The sequence below is a fragment of the Quercus lobata genome, chromosome 9, assembly GCF_001633185.2.
Source record: "Quercus lobata isolate SW786 chromosome 9, ValleyOak3.0 Primary Assembly, whole genome shotgun sequence".
NCBI classification, from domain to species: Eukaryota; Viridiplantae; Streptophyta; class Magnoliopsida; order Fagales; family Fagaceae; genus Quercus; species Quercus lobata.
The window spans coordinates 33,185,385-33,203,588 of record NC_044912.1 but is presented as its reverse complement, the minus strand read 5'-3'; the positions used below and the strand labels follow the sequence as shown (position 1 = coordinate 33,203,588).

The following is an 18,204-nucleotide window of genomic DNA, read 5'->3' as shown; positions in this document are numbered from 1 at the left end:
ATCGTGGACCATCATGCTTAGCGTGTTGGTGTAAATAGAATTTAAAGAAAAATAGAGTTTTGACAAAGGTAGAATTCAAAATGCCGAGAAATTATACAGTCTTCAGAGTGGATCACGTCACTTATCTACCTTCCATTAAAAAAATCTCACTTGTTTAAAATTACTGAGTCAGTAATCAGTTTCTGTTTTTTTTTTTTAAATTCTAACTGTGCAATTTTAAACAAGTGAGAGTCTTTTAATAGAATAACGGACCACATCACTTATCCACTATAAAGACATTATAATTTCTCCAAAATGCCAATCTCTTTAGAAATTGATTTGAAAATTGAGGTATAAGGTGGCTATTTAATATTCATAGGTCAAAACTAGGGTTTAGAAGTGTTCATGAAGAATTTAGATTTTATATCCTCCTAAACAACTAGCTGGGGCCTAACAAAGAGATTAAATTATTAATATGGACAGTAGGCTTTTCAATTTTCTTATGCACCCTTAATAGATGCATATACACCCTGTGACACGTGGATAGCATTGTTGCTCTAACTATAAACAGATATATCTCGCTTGTCTTAAATTCAAATTGGGTTAAATTTGTGTCATTTTTTAAATCATAGTTATCTATTTTCTCATGAAGAAAAAAAAAAAAAAACAACCTTCTAATTGAACATATATGAGCAAATGAGTGATCATAGTCAATTTTTCAACAGCTTTAAGCAATTTCAAACACTTTTGAATTGCAATTACTTTAGAACTAATAAAAATACTTCAATTATTCATGGTAGACATTTGTCAAGATCTTCATTCGGGCTAGGGAATTAATTTTGTTCACTAGATGATATAAAATAAAGTGTCTACATTTGTAAATAAATTGTATGAGGTTTTTAGATGAATGCTCTTCTACATCTTGTGAGTTTTATAGTTGAATTTTTGAAGCGAATAGATGCTTTTTCTTTTCTTTTTCTTTTTTTGTTGGAAACAACGTTGTAGGTTCTTAAGCTTCATGATTACTGATTAGATTTTCTTCTTATTATGAGCTGTTAGGTATAATGCAAAACTTTTTTTTTTCATAAATAATTTTGTAATTCAAATTTACATATGTAAATCTTACAATACTCGATTTGTTGATGCGTGAGCTCCTCCACCAATCATGCGCAAAAATTTGATTTTAGCAATTGTGTGCACATCCCGCATGGAGTGATGGGTGCTAAGACTTTTTTTATATACACCAAAAGATTGCATATACCTAAAAAGTCAAAAACGACAAATAAAAAGTTTTTGGTTTTGGACAAAAGTTTTCCACGGTTTAGTTCCAAGAAAATCATATCCTTGAATCTTTACTTTAAATTTACAAGAAAGGCTCCTCCTCCTAAAATAAAATTCAAAAACCAAAAGTACATATATTATGAGCTTTTTGACTACTACAAACTCCCATGTGACATAAAAGAAAGTTGTCTAAGACAATCAAAAGTGTGAAAAACAACTTCCCTCCAAAGCTGCTACAATAATACAACGGTATTACATACAAATTTTACTGTATAAAATTTACAAATTAATATAACAATAAATATAATTAACATGAGCATTTAAAGCCTGTTAACCACATTCATTATTACCTCAATTTATAAGATTTATGCAATAAAAAGTTGTGTCAACCTTAATATTTTTCAAAGTTCTCAGTTAAAGCCTAAAGGCAAGCAATAGGCTCCTTCAAAAGAGTCCGAACCCGGCCCACTCGGCATCACTCACGGGTCGGGGCGACGACTGGTACGACGAGAACGACGAAGACATTGGTGAATTACGGAACGGGGAGAGCGACCTCCGGCTTGAAACAGACCACCTAGACAAGACCTCAAGATCCGAACTATAATCGGGTTCGGACTCGGGTCCGGGTTTCTGGAGCCTAGTCTTCACCGACTTCCTCTTCAGGAAAGAAGACAAGAAACACCCAGGTGCAACAACCTCGGGCCTAACAAAGCTGGCGGGTCGGTCAAACCGCCAGCGCTCGGATCGGGTCCTGGGAGACGAGCGAAAAGAGCGGGTTCGGGGCTCCATTGGAGGCACGAAGTGAGACCTGGATGGTGGGGGCCTAAGCTTTTGTGGTGAGACCGAAGGTGGGGTTGGTAATGGTGAAATTTTACGATGATTGTAGTCACGGGGTTTTGGTAGCTCTGGTGGTGATTGTTGTCTTTTATGTTGCTGTTGTTGGACATGTTGTTTTGGAACACCAGGTTTGATCTCCCACTTGAATGGGATAGCACCAGGTTTTGTACACGATTCATCTATTGCCATTCTTTTCTTTCTACTACAACTATGATAAGAGTTGGGAGTTGGGTTGGCTCTTTATATAGGAAGTGAAAGTGAGGAAATCGAAAGTCGGATTCGGCGAGATTGGAGGCAAGAAGTGGGCGGTTTGGTGGGCCAATATAGAGAGGGAGTGACTTTGGCTTATATAATGACAAAGAATTCTAATCATGCTATAGGAGAAAGTTAAGAAAGAACCAAAATTTGGTTTAAGTGGAAAATTCAAAGGTGGGGATGGGATGGGATGAGTTATGAAGATAGTGTGACTTTTTCTAGCAAGTTTAAAGAGAAATTTTTCAAATTTTTCTTATAATTTTTTATTTGATATGAATTTTGAAAAGCTAATTATCGGTTTGCATATTTTTATTATATTCTTCATGTTCATAGAATTTCAAGAAAATAAAAAATTAATAGTTATATCATCAATTAAATGTTTAAATTTTAAGTTTTTATGATCTAAAATTATACATGAAAAATAAGTTTATTGATCAATTAGTAAATAATATCGAATTTGAACAAAATTTTACACGTGTGGTAAGAACATAAAAAACATACAATCCGATTATTAGATTTTCAAAATTCATATTCAATAAAGAGATATAAGGAGAGTTTGAAATGTTTCCTTTTCCATATTTTTTGAGGAAAAAAATCATAGTTAAACTCCAAACTTTTAGTTTCTCAAAAAAAAAAAAAAAAAAAGGTCCATGCTTTTTAAATAAGACATTTTGTACCCTAGAATTTTATAGATGTAAATTTCATGCGTAAGGTTGGGAGTTTTTGGGATCTTATTTTGCGTACATTTATAAAAGTGTCTCATTTTCAGTCCAAAAAAAAAAGTGTCTCATTTAAAAATAAAGTCTTTAATGTGTTCTAATGATAAAACTATACGTTTTAATTTTGTATTTTCCCCTAATATTTTCATTATCAATTTATTTATAATTTTTTTTAAATCTCATATTCCTGATTTACGTATAATTTATTACCTTTAAAGTTTAAACAGAAATAGAAATAAAAAATCAAAATAAACTCATCAACCACTTTCTAAACTTCGTGGATTAGTGGCATCCGAATGCCAATATTAGGTGGGAATTTATTTTCAAGTTCTATTGCCATTGTGTTTGTGAATAGGTCATCCATTACTGGATCAAATAGAAGAATTCATGATTCTATAAAAATAAAAATAAAATACTTTTATACATTTTTTTACTTTTATTTCCTATATCAACAAAATTAATGTACTGTATAATAATTGTACTGAATCCAAATCTCTATTCGTAAGTGTGCATGTCAATTAATCCACTAAAATGCTAACATGACAAGTTACTAGTACATACAAGTGTCATTGTAATTAATAACTATCATATACATTTGATATGTGTATTCTTTTTTTTTTCTTATAATATGTGGATTTTAGAGTTGTTTGGGACCCACATACTATGATATGTGGAAAATATATGTGTGTGTTATATTTTTTTCATCACAGCCATGAAAGTCTTTTTTGGGTAACTAACTTGAAGATCAGATTAGGCTTCATGGTCAAATTAATGGGAAAGGAAAAACTTTCCGTAACAATGTGAAAGAGATCGAACATAATATGCTTTATTTATGGAACAATTTGAAACCACAGGTGTAGGCGGTTTTCTGTTTGGTTTAGTTATAACAATAAACACATGACATCAAATAGTAATGACACGTGCGACATTAATTACATTACATTTGTTGGTAACTTCTGTCACTTTTCGTTTTTTTGGTACAAAGGTCCTCGTCAACTCACAGTCACATTACATAAAAAACAATCTCACATCACATGTTATAGTAACTGCATCACATTCGTTGGTTATTTTATGTTACGTTCTTTTTAATTCCTTTTTTGTTTAAATTCATTATTATATAGTCACATTTATAGTAATAAAATTTTCAGATCAAAAAAGGTAGTAATAATTATTCCTTTTTTTTTTTTTTTCTACTTTCTCAACAAAAAAAAAATTTCTTTTTCTTTTTTTTTTTTTTTCGTTTAAATTTCTAATATAGTCAAATATATCTTGCTTAGTAAACTTTTTTTTTCCTCTCCTAATTAAGATAACTTTAGGGCAAACTAAGAAATGAGAGGCCAGGACCTTCGATAATTTTGCTCTTTTATTTATATTGTAAGGTAATTCCTTGCTTTTTAATATCAATATATTTCATACTAGTTTTTTTTTTCTTCAAAATTTTAGTGGGTTGTAATATATCCAAAGCACGTAGCCGCATATATGTTTTTATTCTTTTCTTTTCTTTTTTATTGTGTCAAATAATTAGTAAGGATTAAAAGATCAACAACCTACCAACTTGTTTACTATTAATTACTTGTTTTTGTATTTACTCTACCAACATTTCCACCGCAACTATGGAACAAGTTTTCTTAATCATGAATAATTTCGACAAAATTAAGCTTTACAACAAAAAGGATGATAATTTTCTAAAGGTCTCTTTAATTTGTATATTAAAGATAAATTGTTAGGAATTTTAGTACATCATCAATCATATATAATTTTTGGAATTTAATAGAATGTCAAGTTCCATATTTTTAAATGACTGATTAGAAATGTAGATAGATACAATTAATTTGTGTCTTTTTTTATTCAAATTATTTTAATACTTGTTTTATTTTGCATATAATTTGAAATCTGACTACGTACATTTGTTATTTTTTTAGTTTGACGCAATTTTTTATTCATACTTTAGTCCCCGAAACAAAAACTTTTGGTTTTGTCTCTGCGATGTGACGGGAGAAAGTAAAGGTAACCACTTGTGTTTTTACTAAGAGGCTTAGAGCCTATTTGGCCAACTATTTTTCATCACTCAATTTCCATCATTCAATTTTCATCACTCATCACTCATAACTCATCACTCAATTTTTCACACCCGTTTGGCATCATCACCCAATTTCCATCACTCAATATTTTTCACACTATTTGTGGGCCCATACCTGTCAGCCGGTGTAGCTTTTTTTTTTTTTTTTTTTCCACTAAGTTTGGTGATTCTAGGTACTAAAGAAAAAAAAAAAAAAAAAAAGAGAAGAGAGAGAGAGAGAGAGAATAGAATAGAATAGACCGAACCAGTAAAAAAAAAAAAAAAAAAAAGAGAATAGAACAGAACAGACCGAACCAGTAAAAAAAAAAAAAACAGACCGAACAGCCAACCTAGGAGGAAAAAAAAATAAAGAAGAAACCAGACCGAATAGCCAACTCAGAGAAGAAAGAAAGAAAAAAAAAAGTCAAAGGTCAAAAGTTGCGTGTACTGTTTGTGGGTCCCTTATGTGTGTTTAATTACAATATTACCATTGAGTTTCCATAACTCATAACTCAAAAATCAGAGAATTGAGTGATGGAAACAGAGTTATCGTTTGCCAAACAACCTTTTTGTTATGGATCCCACCATTTTTGAGTTATGAGTTATGGAAACTGAGAATTGAGTTATGGAAATTGTGAATCCAAACGGCCCCTTAACATTTCATTATTAACTTATCTATACTTTCTTTCTTTTTTCAAAATTCTGTGTTTTCGTGCTTTACATATAATTTTTATTTTAAACAAAAATAAACCTACCAAAATAAATTCTTCCAACAAACACTCTATTTCTTGGTTCTTGAAGCAGCAGAATCCAAAAGCTGATCATATGTTGAAATGTATTTCTAACACCATTGTGAATACAGCATGTAAATTATTAGAAGAAGGTATTTAGTATCACCAACATTATTAGGAGTAGGTATTTAGTATCACCAGTATATATCAGACCCCTCTCGCTCATGGAATTTCATATATGATATATTAAAGTGACATAAAATAAAAATGTTATATCTTTTTTTTTGAGAAGGGAAAAAAAATGTTATATCTTAATATCACACATGAATTAAGTGTAAATTTAACCATGTATATATAAATTTTTAGGCACCCTCCCCTTGCATGCCAATTTTCAAAGGTAAGTTCTACCTATGAGTTTGTATTAAAAAATAAAAAAATAAAAAAAATAAAAAAATAAAAAAAAATAAAACTACCATTACCCAATGAAATAGAAGAATGCCTAGGCAATTGTGATCTCATTGACATGGAATTTATATATATATATATATATATATATATATATAAGATTAAAATTTTACTCTAGCCTAATTTAAGTGCATTTGTGTGTAAAACTCCCTCCTGGAAACTTGAATTCTGGCCCTTACCTTCCACACCCCACAAACACTTATATTATAGAGTGATCATCGCATCAAAAGTGCACAATGGTGATATTAAAAAATTTTAAATCTTAGGTATAGGCGGCCATAGATAAAAAATTTTAAATCAATTTCAGCTCAATTTGTGCTTTTCTTTCTTTCTCATTTCCAAATCAAACTATGTTAATTAAGTCCGCAATCGTAGGATCAATATTTGAATCAATTTTGCGGGCTCATGATGTTGACGTGAAAGACTCGAATTATTGACTATAAACATATATCATTGTCTTACTATCAAGATTGCGACATGAGCGTTCATAGTTTTTTCCACTAACAAGTTGTAACTTGTAAGTTTTAATAACTAATAACTAGTAATAAGTTTCAGCGTGACGCTGAATGCTCTTTATTTAATAATCAATTACCCACCCTTCCAAGGCACCGGCTTTGAGAGGATTTCCATGTGTAGCTAAAAACATGTTATTGAGAACAAGTACAGTGGCACACAGCCATCATCAAATAGGTGTATTTACTATTTAGTTTTAGACATGTTTTCAAAAATCGAATCAGACCAATCAGTTTATCCAGGAACCGAACCCTAAATTGATCGAGTAAAAATGGCCAAAACTGTGGCTCCACCAATAAAAATTGAGAACCGAACCATTTTTTTTGGTTCTTTGACCATTTTGTTCTTAAAACCATGGTTTTAGGTGAAGTGTCTAACTCCCTAACTTCCAAAATTTCCAAAATTATTCTATACTTCAGAAGGAATATTCTCTTTTCAAATGAAAGCTAGGCCTCCCATGAAATTATCTAGAAAACTTAATATTATATAAGAGAGCAGCATTACTTCCTAAGTACTAAATAAGGGTCTTTTTCTTTTTCTTTTTTTGGTAAAAAGATTTGACAATTACTTTTAATTCTTGAAGGGCATGTTTAAAGTCTTTAGACACGTCTTGAACTCTTAGGTTGAGAGACTTAACATATATTGAACTCACATTACATTAGGCATAAGAAATTGTTCCAAGGAAAGAAAACATTAGAAGGAACAATTCCTCCGTGGATGCCATGTTCCCTTTCAGCATTTGGCTACTAAAAGATTTTTCGGTTTGACAGATTTATCATCTCCCAAATTTGAATAAACTGTCTCTAAATGAACTGACAACAAGCTGTATTGAAGTTAGAGTTGCCAAACTACCTAGCACTCATAAGAGAATTCTTGTGGCATGTTACAAAGAGCTCTCATTGTATTGCCAGCCACATCAAGCAGCTGGAGGTACTCGTCTGCACCATCAACAAGACACTGTAGATTCACAAATGGAAAAGGTAAGAACTGTTAAATCTCTTTGAGCAAAGTAAGCAAACAGAAATACTAATCTCAAAAATTAACCATCAACATTAAAACCATATTACATAGATAACTTCTTTTTTTTTAAGCCAAGTAGTACATGGATAACTGGATCATCTTACAAGTTCCTTTAAAAAAATAAGAAAAATTCAGAGAGAAAGCAGAGGTTCTAGGATGCAAACTAGAAGTTAAAGCTTCTGAAGAGTATCTTATCTTTTAGGATTATGTTTTGCCTTCAGAAAACATCAAAATTTCAAAAATATAAGAGTTAATTGTATATGATATGCACAACTTCTTGAATAGGAAGCCACCAAAATTATGACAAAGCTCAATTCATTTTAAACCAAAATAATATCAAATTCAAACTCAATAATTCTGAACTCTTGGCAAACTATGAAGTAAAAATAGCAACCTTATCTGCTTCGCCCAATTTCTTGCAAATTCTGGCCTTCTGTTCATCTGATATGTCATCTGCCTCAACAACCACCTCAAGTAACTGGGAAAAAGAATTCTATTAATAGTATCTTTATCTAGCAACTGACAATAGTAAAGAACCACCAGTAGAAGTAGAATCATGAGACCTGAAAAAGCATCTGAGAGACCGGATATCCCTCTGCAATTACATTATTGACTTCCTTGTTTGCCAAATCAAAGTCACCGCTTTTGCATGCTATAAGAAATGCCTCAACGACCTCTTGTGGTAGCACCTAATACATTGAGATTTTACATCAGCACATAGCAGGACTTCTAAAACTGATGGAAAAAGTCAAAGATCAGAAAAAGTGCTTCGTACTTATATCACTTGCAGATAAGTTACACCAAAACAAATAAAAGAAATCAAATGTTCCTATGATGCAACAACTTGCACTGATTCATTTTCACATCAATAAATCAAGGAACTGGCTCCATGGTGTTGGCATGACAGAAATCATGCAAGCGTGAAATGCAGTGATGCAACTTCAAACATATTGCACCCAGCCTAAAACATCATGTTCATTTTGTTGCAACCTAAGAAGCATGATCACCGACACAACACAGGACATGGTATTTTTTTTTTAATAGGTACACGGCAGTTAATTAATTAATTTATATTTTTATATGAATTTTATATTTTTAAGCATATCTTATGTTAAAGAGTGATAACAATTAAAAACATTGCAACTAAACTTTGTAATAATAATCAGTGATAATAATTACAACTTTAACTTTTAGGTTTCATTTGGTTGGAGGATGTGTAAAAGATTTAGTTTTCCCTCATGTGTGTTTGGTTGAGTGTGGAAAAGTGGAGGGATGGAAAACTCTTTTGTTTGATTGAGTTGAAAAATAAGAGGATGGAAAATGTAATTTGTTTAAATTTACCCACATGCCCCTATTAAATTAAAATAAAATACACATTATATTTTTATTAAAAAATTGTGTATGGGTGGACACTTCATTATTAAAAATAAATAAAGAAAGAAAAAGAGAAATAACAGAAGAAAATGACAAAAACCAAAAGAAAAAAAAAAAAAAAAAAAAACATTGTGTAGTTTTTGTTCCCCTTTTCTCTCCCATTTTCCTCCCTCAACCAAACACCCTCCCATACCATTTTCTCCCCCACTTTTCTCTCCCTCTTTTCCATCCCCCAATTTTCACCCCAATTTTCACCCTAACCAAACACACTCTTAGAGCATTAGCATTGGAAAATGCTAATGCTATATCTAAAGGAAATACAGCATTTATAAGCTTAAAACTATCTACATCAGAAAATGGTAAAGGCAAGTATTGTAAATTTTTTACAATACTTGCTACAGTGCAATTCTATCTTTAGAATTGCACTGTAGCAGAATTGTATAAAAAAAAATAGTATTTTATCTCTACTCTCTCTCCTCTGTCTCTCATTTCTTTCATTTTGTCTGTGCCCCTCTCTCTCTCGTCTCTGCTCTCCGTCTTCTCTCTCATTTCTGCGCTCTCATCTCTCTCATTTTTTTTAATGGATTTGGTCCGATGGCTCAAGTGATGTTTTTTTTGGAATGGGTTTGCTCCGGTGGCTCCGGTGATGATGTTTTTTGAATGGGTTTGCTCTCTCATCTCTGCTCTCCATCTTCTCTCTCATCTCTGCTCTCTCATCTCTCTCATTTTTTTGAATGGATTTTCTCCGATGGCTTTGGTGATGATTTTATTGGATGGGTTTGCTCCGGTGGCTCCGGTGATGATGTTTTTTTGAATGGGTTTGCTCTGGTAATGATTTTATTTGAATGGGTTTGAATGGGTTTACTCCGGTGATGATGTTTTTTGAATGGGTTTGAATGGGTTTGCTCCGGTGATGATTTTTTTTTTAATGGGTTTGCTTCGGTTTTTGATCGGTGGCTTGGGTTTCAAATCAGCGGTGTGGATTTGTTGATCGGCGGCGTGGATCGGTGGCCTGGCCTGGGTTTTTGATCGGTGGCCCGATTTTTGAATGGGTTTGTGTTTGTTTGTGCGTGGCTTGGCTTTGTTGCTGGTTTGTGTTTGTGCGTGGCTTTGTTGCTGGTTTGATGTTTATGCGTGGCTTTGTTGCTGGTTTGATGTTTGTGTTTGTGTGTGTGTGGGTGTGATGATGGGTTTGGATAGGTTGATCGTTGTATAATGGGTGTGTGTTGTGTGTTGAATCGGTGCTGGGAGAGAGGAATAAAAATGGCTGTTGAAAAGCCCAGGAAAATAAGCTGAACGGTTGGGAAGAAATAATAAAAAATGGGTTAAAAATAATATTTTAATAAAAATAGAGTTTTGGGATGTAGAGGAATTGTAAAATGGTATGGTATATTGATAAAGTGGTGTTTTAGAATGGTAAAATAGAATAGCATTGGAATTTTCCAATGCTAATGCTCTTAAGTGCTAACACTATTCCCTATAGCCATCCAGCTTTGTTTTAACCAAAAGAAATAGAAACAAGAAGCATTAACTCAATTCGGTCAACCCAGTCCTCGAAAAAAAATTATGCAAAGCTTCAACAAGCATTAACTCACTTTGATGAAGCCTCTAGCTCTTGAACCTTTCCTAAACAAAAGCAAATTAAAAAGAAATCAGAAAAAAACAGAACAGATGGAGGACGACAACAAACAGTGAGAGCCGATGGGCTAAGGCCAGCACTGATGCTGCGAGAACAATGCCGATGTGCTGAGACGAACATCAATGGGACCAGTTCCGACGTGTCAAGACCAACACCAATGAGCTTCGACAGAGAACAGTTATAGAACTACAGCAACCAAATCAAGAGAGAGATGGGCCAAGACCAGCAGCAACTTGGTCAAAAATCCCACTTTTTTTCTTTCTTCTTTTAAAAAATGATAAAAAGATAAATACATAGCCGTGTCACAACTGTGTCCCATACATGTCTTTGACAGTGTCCAGTATAAATATATTGCCCAACACCACACACACTTGTCGGACAGGGACACTGAGCTTTTTGTCATTTCCATACTTCCTAGGTTGCAACTTCACAAACTAGCATGCTCAAGCACAAGGCTCTTTGACCTAGATAACAGTTTTGATATGCCTTACCAAAAGTTACAAAAGATAATCCCCTAAAAGCCTAAAGCAGCCACAAGGCCCACAATTATATCTACTCTTGAGCCTTTCAGGTACATTTTCCTTTAATAGACACATTAAGTATGCATGCATGCATATGTATTTAAACATGTTTCTATATGTGTTAAGACAAGCAGAACCTTTTAAAACTTCATCATAGCTTACCCCAGACACACTAATAAGGTCCTTGGAAGAAATGGTTGATCCAAATAATCGCGCGGCAGACTGAAATTTGCCAAAACACAGAATAAAATAAATTAGTTAATCATATACCACATATTAAAGCTCCAGCTCGGTGTCCAAGGGACAGGTAGCAAAATAATTAGATGAAGAGGAAAAAATGTTAGAATTTCAATACTATGGTATAAACAATTGAGACACGGCTTTGCCAGGTCTGCCTTCACTATGGCATATAAATGATCCAGGAGAAAATTCTTATTCTCACAATATTGGACAGCACTATTCATAAGAGAAAGATTTGTTTCTCCAAGATCTGATGTACTTCAATCCAACTTTTCTCATTCAAGTTCCATTTAAGAGCCCAAGATGCTACACAAAACCAAAGTGAAGTCCTCCCTCTATTAATTGTCCCTTAATGGACCAACATCCACATAAAACACAAATTTGATAGATATGAATCCAGTGATCATGCTTACAGTATACATTGTATCCTTCAAAGAAACTTTAAAGGGGCATGCTTCGAATCAATCAGTTATGGTAACCAAAAGATCTTAGTCTCTAAAAATTGGTACAGTCCCCTATAAGAGTATCTAGGTTGGTCATTTAGAGAAAATGTAGTCAACTGAGTCTTCCAGGTAAACTCTGTCTCTTAGCCACTTAAGAATTTAGGATTTAGAAATTCCATATAAATACCAGTATTTTGACAAGAAGAACTATTGATGCAGGGAGGGCAAAGAAATATTTATTTTAATTTAGCTTTATTCAATTTTGGAAGTCAATTGTATTTTATTTTCGGTCCTAGTAGTTAATTAGGTAATTAGTGTTTTTCTAATTAAAAAAAGGTAATTAGTATTTTTATTTTATTTCCTAGTGGTTATTTTGTAATTCAATCATTTGGTTTTCCCAAGTCCTTTAGAATTAGGATTTTTTAGTCAGGCAGAATTATGTTTAGTAGTCTATATAAGTATAGTATTGTAATCCTATAGAGAAAATTATACAGTTTGATTAATTAATAAAATTTCTCTCAGACTTTTCCAATGGTTTGGTGCTGACTACAACCCACCCTTGGTGTCGACTCCTAGGGGTTTGTACTCTCTTGCTTGGTGCTAACTCAAAGCAAGCTTAGGTGTTGTCTTCTAGGTTGCCTATCCTTTATTTTTTTGCTCTTCATTTATTGTTGCATCATTTTGGTTTGTCCTGCATCATCTATACTTTTAATCCTCCATACAGGAAAATTTACATTGATAATTACTAGTGGTTTAATTCATTATTATCAATTAAATAAGTTTATGCAGTGTCATCCCAAACACACCAAAAAAAATTTTAATCAATGTAAAGCATTGAAGAAAAAGCTAACAATATTGGAAACATAACAGTAAATCATGGTGCATGATGTATATGTGAGGGTGCTCAAAATGCACGAGGTAAATCAATATTTTAAGCCAGAGGGTTTCAAAGGTAAATATTGAAGAATTATCTGCTTTACAGGTTGGGATTGCTTCATTGATGAAGCATAAAGCATAAACAAAAAGGCTGGAGCACCAGTACATCAAGAATAGACCATTTAAGACGTCAAGTGATAGAAAAGTGAGGAATTTGGCTCTTTCTAGTGTTTATAAAGCCAAATTTAAAAACTTTTTGCACGAGCACATAGAACAAATCATAATATTCATGTAATTAAACACATAAAATAGGAAGAATACAAACCACTTCTCACCTGCAAGTAGGTAATAGCCCGACGAAGATCACCCTGTGAAATAGAACTCAAGGTTGAAAGAGCCTACAATTACGCATCACACTGATGAAGTTAGAAAACTTAACAACAGTGCACTAATGAAATCTACACTGGAAACCATTTCTAAATACAAACTCTAAGACATCATGTTTACACCTCAGCATCCAGATTGAGGCCTTCTTCGTTGCAAATATGCAATATACGAGTAGTCATTATTTCTTCTGAAAGTGGCTTGAACCTGAACTTTGCACACCTTGAAGCAAGTGGTTCTATAATCCTACAAAAAAGACAGTCATGTAAATCATAAAGTTCATGGCTCACCTTCAATCATTCAGATATCAATGTAAAATTTTAAAAATAAAGACTTCTCCATAGTCAATTAGGTTTCATGGTCCTTTAGAATTGAATAAGAGAAACTTCCAGAAATATAAGAACTTGTTTAAGTCCTCATCAATTACCACTGACTTTAGCTATACTTAGTTTGACTGAAGTTCACACAAAAAATTCTCATGCGGCTCTTTAATGATATGAGTTTCTTTATTCTCTTTCCCAGGATTAAAATGTAATTTGAGATTATAAAAAAATTGTCAAAGCTAAAATCACGAGTAATTTATTAAGAAAAAAAAAATGCAAAACATGTTGTGGGTTTATATTTTTCATTACAATCAAGTCACCAACCTGATCCTTATCTTTTGCTCTCAGTTAATTTAAAAGGAAAGCAAGTGAAGACATACATGAGTTATTCATTTTCAGTTATGATATTATTTTTTCTATAGTTTGGCATGCAACAAATAAATGAACAGGAATCAATGAAATATCTCACCGATGATAATGAAGATTCTAAAATTTTCTAAGACTTATGAAGCAGAGTATACATAAACTGAACCTCTAAGACAACTACAAGTTGTATTAGGAAATTCTATGATACACAAGTCATTACATTAGAAAACTGTGGCTGTCATTCCTATTATTATAAATAAAGATTATAATTCTAATTACAATCTATGGTGATACCAGATCACATAGAGCCTGTAATCTTGGACATATCCAAGTGCTCTCTCACGTCACTTTTTATTGGATAAATCCATCCTAATAGGGCATAAAACAGATCAAGTTGTAAATTACATCATAACCTCCCTCACTGGGCACCCAAACAGTAGGACTCCATCAAGCTGTACTTCACTTTGGAGAGGCCGGGGGGGGGGATGAAGGAAGAGGGAGAGTAACAGAAAAAACTATACCAATAATTGTACTTGAATTAGAAAAAAGTCAATTAAGCTCACCTGCTGATGTAATTACATATAAAAAAGAATCTTGTAACTTTGGAGTAAGTTTCCATAGTACGCCTCAGGGCATTCTGTAAAGTAGAATATCAGTTGTGCGGCACCCAAAATACTTTTTACTAGAAAAAAAAATGCATAGGAAGCATGCCTGAGCATCTTCAGTCATTGAATCTGCCTCATCTAGAATTATAATCTTGTATGGCGGACATGGATAACCCCTAAAGTATTGTACCAAAAAAGAAATAAAAACTTGTTAAATCCAAGCAGAAGAAAATGTAAACTGAAATGGGAATATAACAATTGTTACAAGTTATGAGTACACACCCTTGACGCTGACCAGAACCTACAGCCACAGCAGCAAAACCCTTGATCTTTGTCCGAACAACGTTGATGCCACGGTCATCACTTGCATTCAACTCCAGCACCCTGGACTTGTAGAGCTCAGGGCTGCAATACATAGTGGTTTTATTACATAGGGAAGACCAACAAATTGAGGCTAGCAAGTCCACTAAGATGATGGTATTATGCTGTCAAGATGACAGCAAACATGCTCAAAAAAGCTCTAATAGATCAGATTTCCAGATAATAAGTCAGGTATTTTAAATTTTATTACGTCAATAATCTAGAAAAAATTGATTTGCAGATGGGTAAATATTCAATAATGCAAATTGTCATATCAAGGCTGAGTGACCAGAAGAGATATGACAGGTTAACTGATTCATTGTGCCAACTCCCAAACTATAGATGGTATGGGTTTTATGATTTGTTTTTAAAATTGAGACAGAAGGTCTATCATATTCCAATTTTTTTGCCATTACTAAGTTCCTGTAAATATTTTCCAGAAATAATTTTGCCTATAACACTTCATGCATCTCAATGGATTTTTTTTTTTCATGAAGCCCCATAAAAAATATTTTTATGTTTCTTCCATCCAATTTAGTCACACATAAATAACCCAAAAAAAAAACTTCTTGCATTAGAAATTTTACCATTGAAACAAACAGATAAATGCTGTACTTTGAAGCAAAAGTGGGGCTAATACAAACAGTTGGGAACAACCAGAGACCTACTCTCCTAATATTCCCCAGTCAATATTTCATATATCACTCCTTTAAGAGGTACATATCTATGGCATTGAATGGGATAGCCAAATGAAAATGTTGATATGCTTGAACAGCTTGATGGGGCTGTGCTTCATTGTCTGGGATCTAAAGCCAATGGTAACATGTGTGTTCAATTTTTATTCCAACAGTTTATAATCTTAACTTAGAAGCAGCATCATTGATCTTGATCTAGAATTGGAACTTAAATAATAAAAAATAAAAATTGCCGTGGCCTCCAAAACCATAAGATAGTAGCGCCTTTTCCATACCCAAATTGGCTAGTTACTACACAATGCCGCACATGTTTGCCATGAAATCTCTACTTCCATGCTTGATAAGATTCCCTTTAGTCATCCAAGTCAATTAATATACCATCAACTTTGTTTTAAAACTTTGACAAAGCCCATTAACATAACCAAAACTCAAAGCTCAACCACTTTCTCAGCCACATTCTATCTCTTAGAATTTTTTTTTTCTTTTTTAATTAACAAGATCCCGCACCATAAAACCACATCTAGAGTAACCAAAACACATTGCACCAACAAAACCCTCAAAGCAATTGTAATAATTTTCAAATTAAGTAAATGAAACTGAAATTAAAATTGAATTAGAAGCAATGGGTGGAAGCGAATAACAACCCGAAGAGCTGGTGGGCGATGGCGAGTGCGGTGGTGGTCTTGCCGGTGCCGGGCGGTCCATAGAAGAGCATGTGAGGGCACTACATGCAAATACATTATTGAAAAATAAATAGCACAAATTTGAGAAAAATAGGTACGAGGTTAATTAAGAAATGGGGTTTTAGGAAAAATGAAAGATTGAAGAGTGAAAGTAAGGGAAGGGAAGAGTGAAAGTAACATTTGTGGTCTCGAGAGTGTTGGTGAGAACGCGGACCACCTCGTCCTGGTGTGCTACATCTTTCACTTGCTTTGGCCGACTGAACAACAATAATAAAAATTATTATTCTTATTATTATGAAATGAAATACTAAAAACAGTGAATAGAGAAGAGAGAGAGATGGTACTATTTTTCGACCCATGGCTGAGAGCTCTGCAAAAGTGGCGCCATTTTTCAGTGTGTGTGAAGTAAAATTCCTATATCGCTGTCTTTCTCTTTATATTATAGGGCTTTAGCGGATCTATATCGCCCCCAAACGTTTTGAAATTTTTTTACTTATAATTGGTAATATATTTGTATTTATAAATTTATATTTTTTTGGAAAATAAAAAATAATAGCTCTTGACCACTCTATTTTTTTTTTTAACATTTAAGTATATCTATAAACAATAAACTAGCCTTTGAGTAGAGTGCATTTAGGGTAAATTACAAAGTTGGTATTTATTCCTTACATCATATCTTAATTTGGTTTCTAACCTTTTAAATGTTATGTCAATTTAATCATTGTTGTTATCTCTTGGACGAAAATTATTGACGTGACAAGTGGTCTAAATAAAAAATTATTTCTTTACCCCGTCAACGGACATTTGTATTGCCATGTCAGATTAAGAAAATAAAACAAATTAAAATCTGCACATGTGAGATCACATTAAACTAAAGAAGAGCATAGACTATTTTCTCAACCCCACTCATCAACTATTTTCTAGGAAACCAAACAGAAAACAAGTAACCCATTACAATAAACGAAAGTAGAAGCAATTTTGAGATTGATTTTTGCAACCCATTTATTTCCTCTCACTATCGATCGTAAGTTTAGAGAGTGGAGGAGTTGTTTGGGGTGCACTTCTTAGAACTTGTAGAGTCTTTGCTCAGTCATTGCATCTATATCTCAAATTTGTAATTTCCACTTTTCACACGCACACCCTTCTCTTTTATTTCTCCAAGTTCTTGTTCCCTCCTAGACACATTTAGGTATATTCATTTCAACTTTTTAAGAATAGATCACTCCTCTGCAAACCTTATATTAAATCCTTTTTTTTCTTGTTTCTTTTTACGATCTAACTCTTGTTTTAAGTGTAATTCTCAATATAAATAACTGTTTTGTTGGTTCAAGATTGGGAAAAGGACATTGTAGCAGCTTTGCTAGGAACCCAATGGTTCTTGTAACGGAGGGAAGCACCTTTCCGTTTGGAGACAAAGAGAGGAAACAAATGGGTTTGCAAAAATCAATCTCGAAATTGCTTCTACGTTTACTGTGATGGGTTCTTCTTTTTCTTTTTTCTCTTTTACTTGTTTTTTGGTTTTTAACCTAGAAAATAGTTGCTAAGAAGGGCTGAGAAAATAGTTTATGCTCTTCTTTAATTTAATTTTTTACTCCATAGGTAGTACATGTTTAATTTGATGTGGCATAAAAAGGTTAGGGACTATTTTGATACAATACCAAAAGGTTAGGGACCAAATTGAAACGGTTGAAACGTTATAATCCAAATTGACATATAGTGTAAAAATTAGGAACCAAATACGTAATTTACTTGCACGTTTTTTTTTTTTTTTGAACCTAACGTGGGTAGTTTTTTTTTTATTTTTTTTGTTAGGAAGTTTTATATATATATATATAT

At 33.1% G+C, this 18,204-nt stretch overlaps 2 protein-coding genes across 2 annotated transcripts; both read right to left on the bottom strand.

The window, feature by feature from the left end:
• Nucleotides 1-1,301: 1,301 nt before the first annotated feature.
• Nucleotides 1,302-2,323, bottom strand: LOC115960995. The gene has a single exon (XM_031080037.1). The coding sequence runs from the start codon at nucleotides 2,284-2,286 to the stop codon at nucleotides 1,705-1,707; it is 582 nt and encodes a 193-aa protein (XP_030935897.1). The 5' UTR covers nucleotides 2,287-2,323; the 3' UTR covers nucleotides 1,302-1,704.
• Nucleotides 2,324-7,447: 5,124 nt separating this feature from the next.
• LOC115962245 (replication factor C subunit 2) lies at nucleotides 7,448-16,877 on the bottom strand. The gene is made up of 12 exons (XM_031081145.1): nucleotides 16,713-16,877; nucleotides 16,547-16,625; nucleotides 16,330-16,409; nucleotides 14,913-15,035; nucleotides 14,737-14,806; nucleotides 14,589-14,662; nucleotides 13,462-13,582; nucleotides 13,288-13,350; nucleotides 11,556-11,615; nucleotides 8,423-8,548; nucleotides 8,254-8,337; nucleotides 7,448-7,796 (listed from the first exon to the last, which is right to left on the bottom strand). The coding sequence occupies exons 1-12, from the start codon at nucleotides 16,754-16,756 to the stop codon at nucleotides 7,692-7,694; spliced, it is 1,029 nt and encodes a 342-aa protein (XP_030937005.1). The 5' UTR covers nucleotides 16,757-16,877; the 3' UTR covers nucleotides 7,448-7,691.
• Between the last annotated feature and the right edge of the window lie 1,327 nt (nucleotides 16,878-18,204).

Coding starts and splice junctions, on each gene's coding strand:
- LOC115960995 (XM_031080037.1), bottom strand. CDS start 2,286: ATGGCAATAGATGAATCGTGTACAAAACCTGGTGCTATCCCATTCAAG.
- LOC115962245 (XM_031081145.1), bottom strand. CDS start 16,756: ATGGCGCCACTTTTGCAGAGCTCTCAGCCATGGGTCGAAAAATA. Junction 15,036..16,329: donor ATCGCCCACCAGCTCTTCGG/GTTGTTATTCGC, acceptor TATGTATTGCAG/CCCTGAGCTCTACAAGTCCA. Junction 11,616..13,287: donor GGGCTATTACCTACTTGCAG/GTGAGAAGTGGT, acceptor GGCAAATTTCAG/TCTGCCGCGCGATTATTTGG.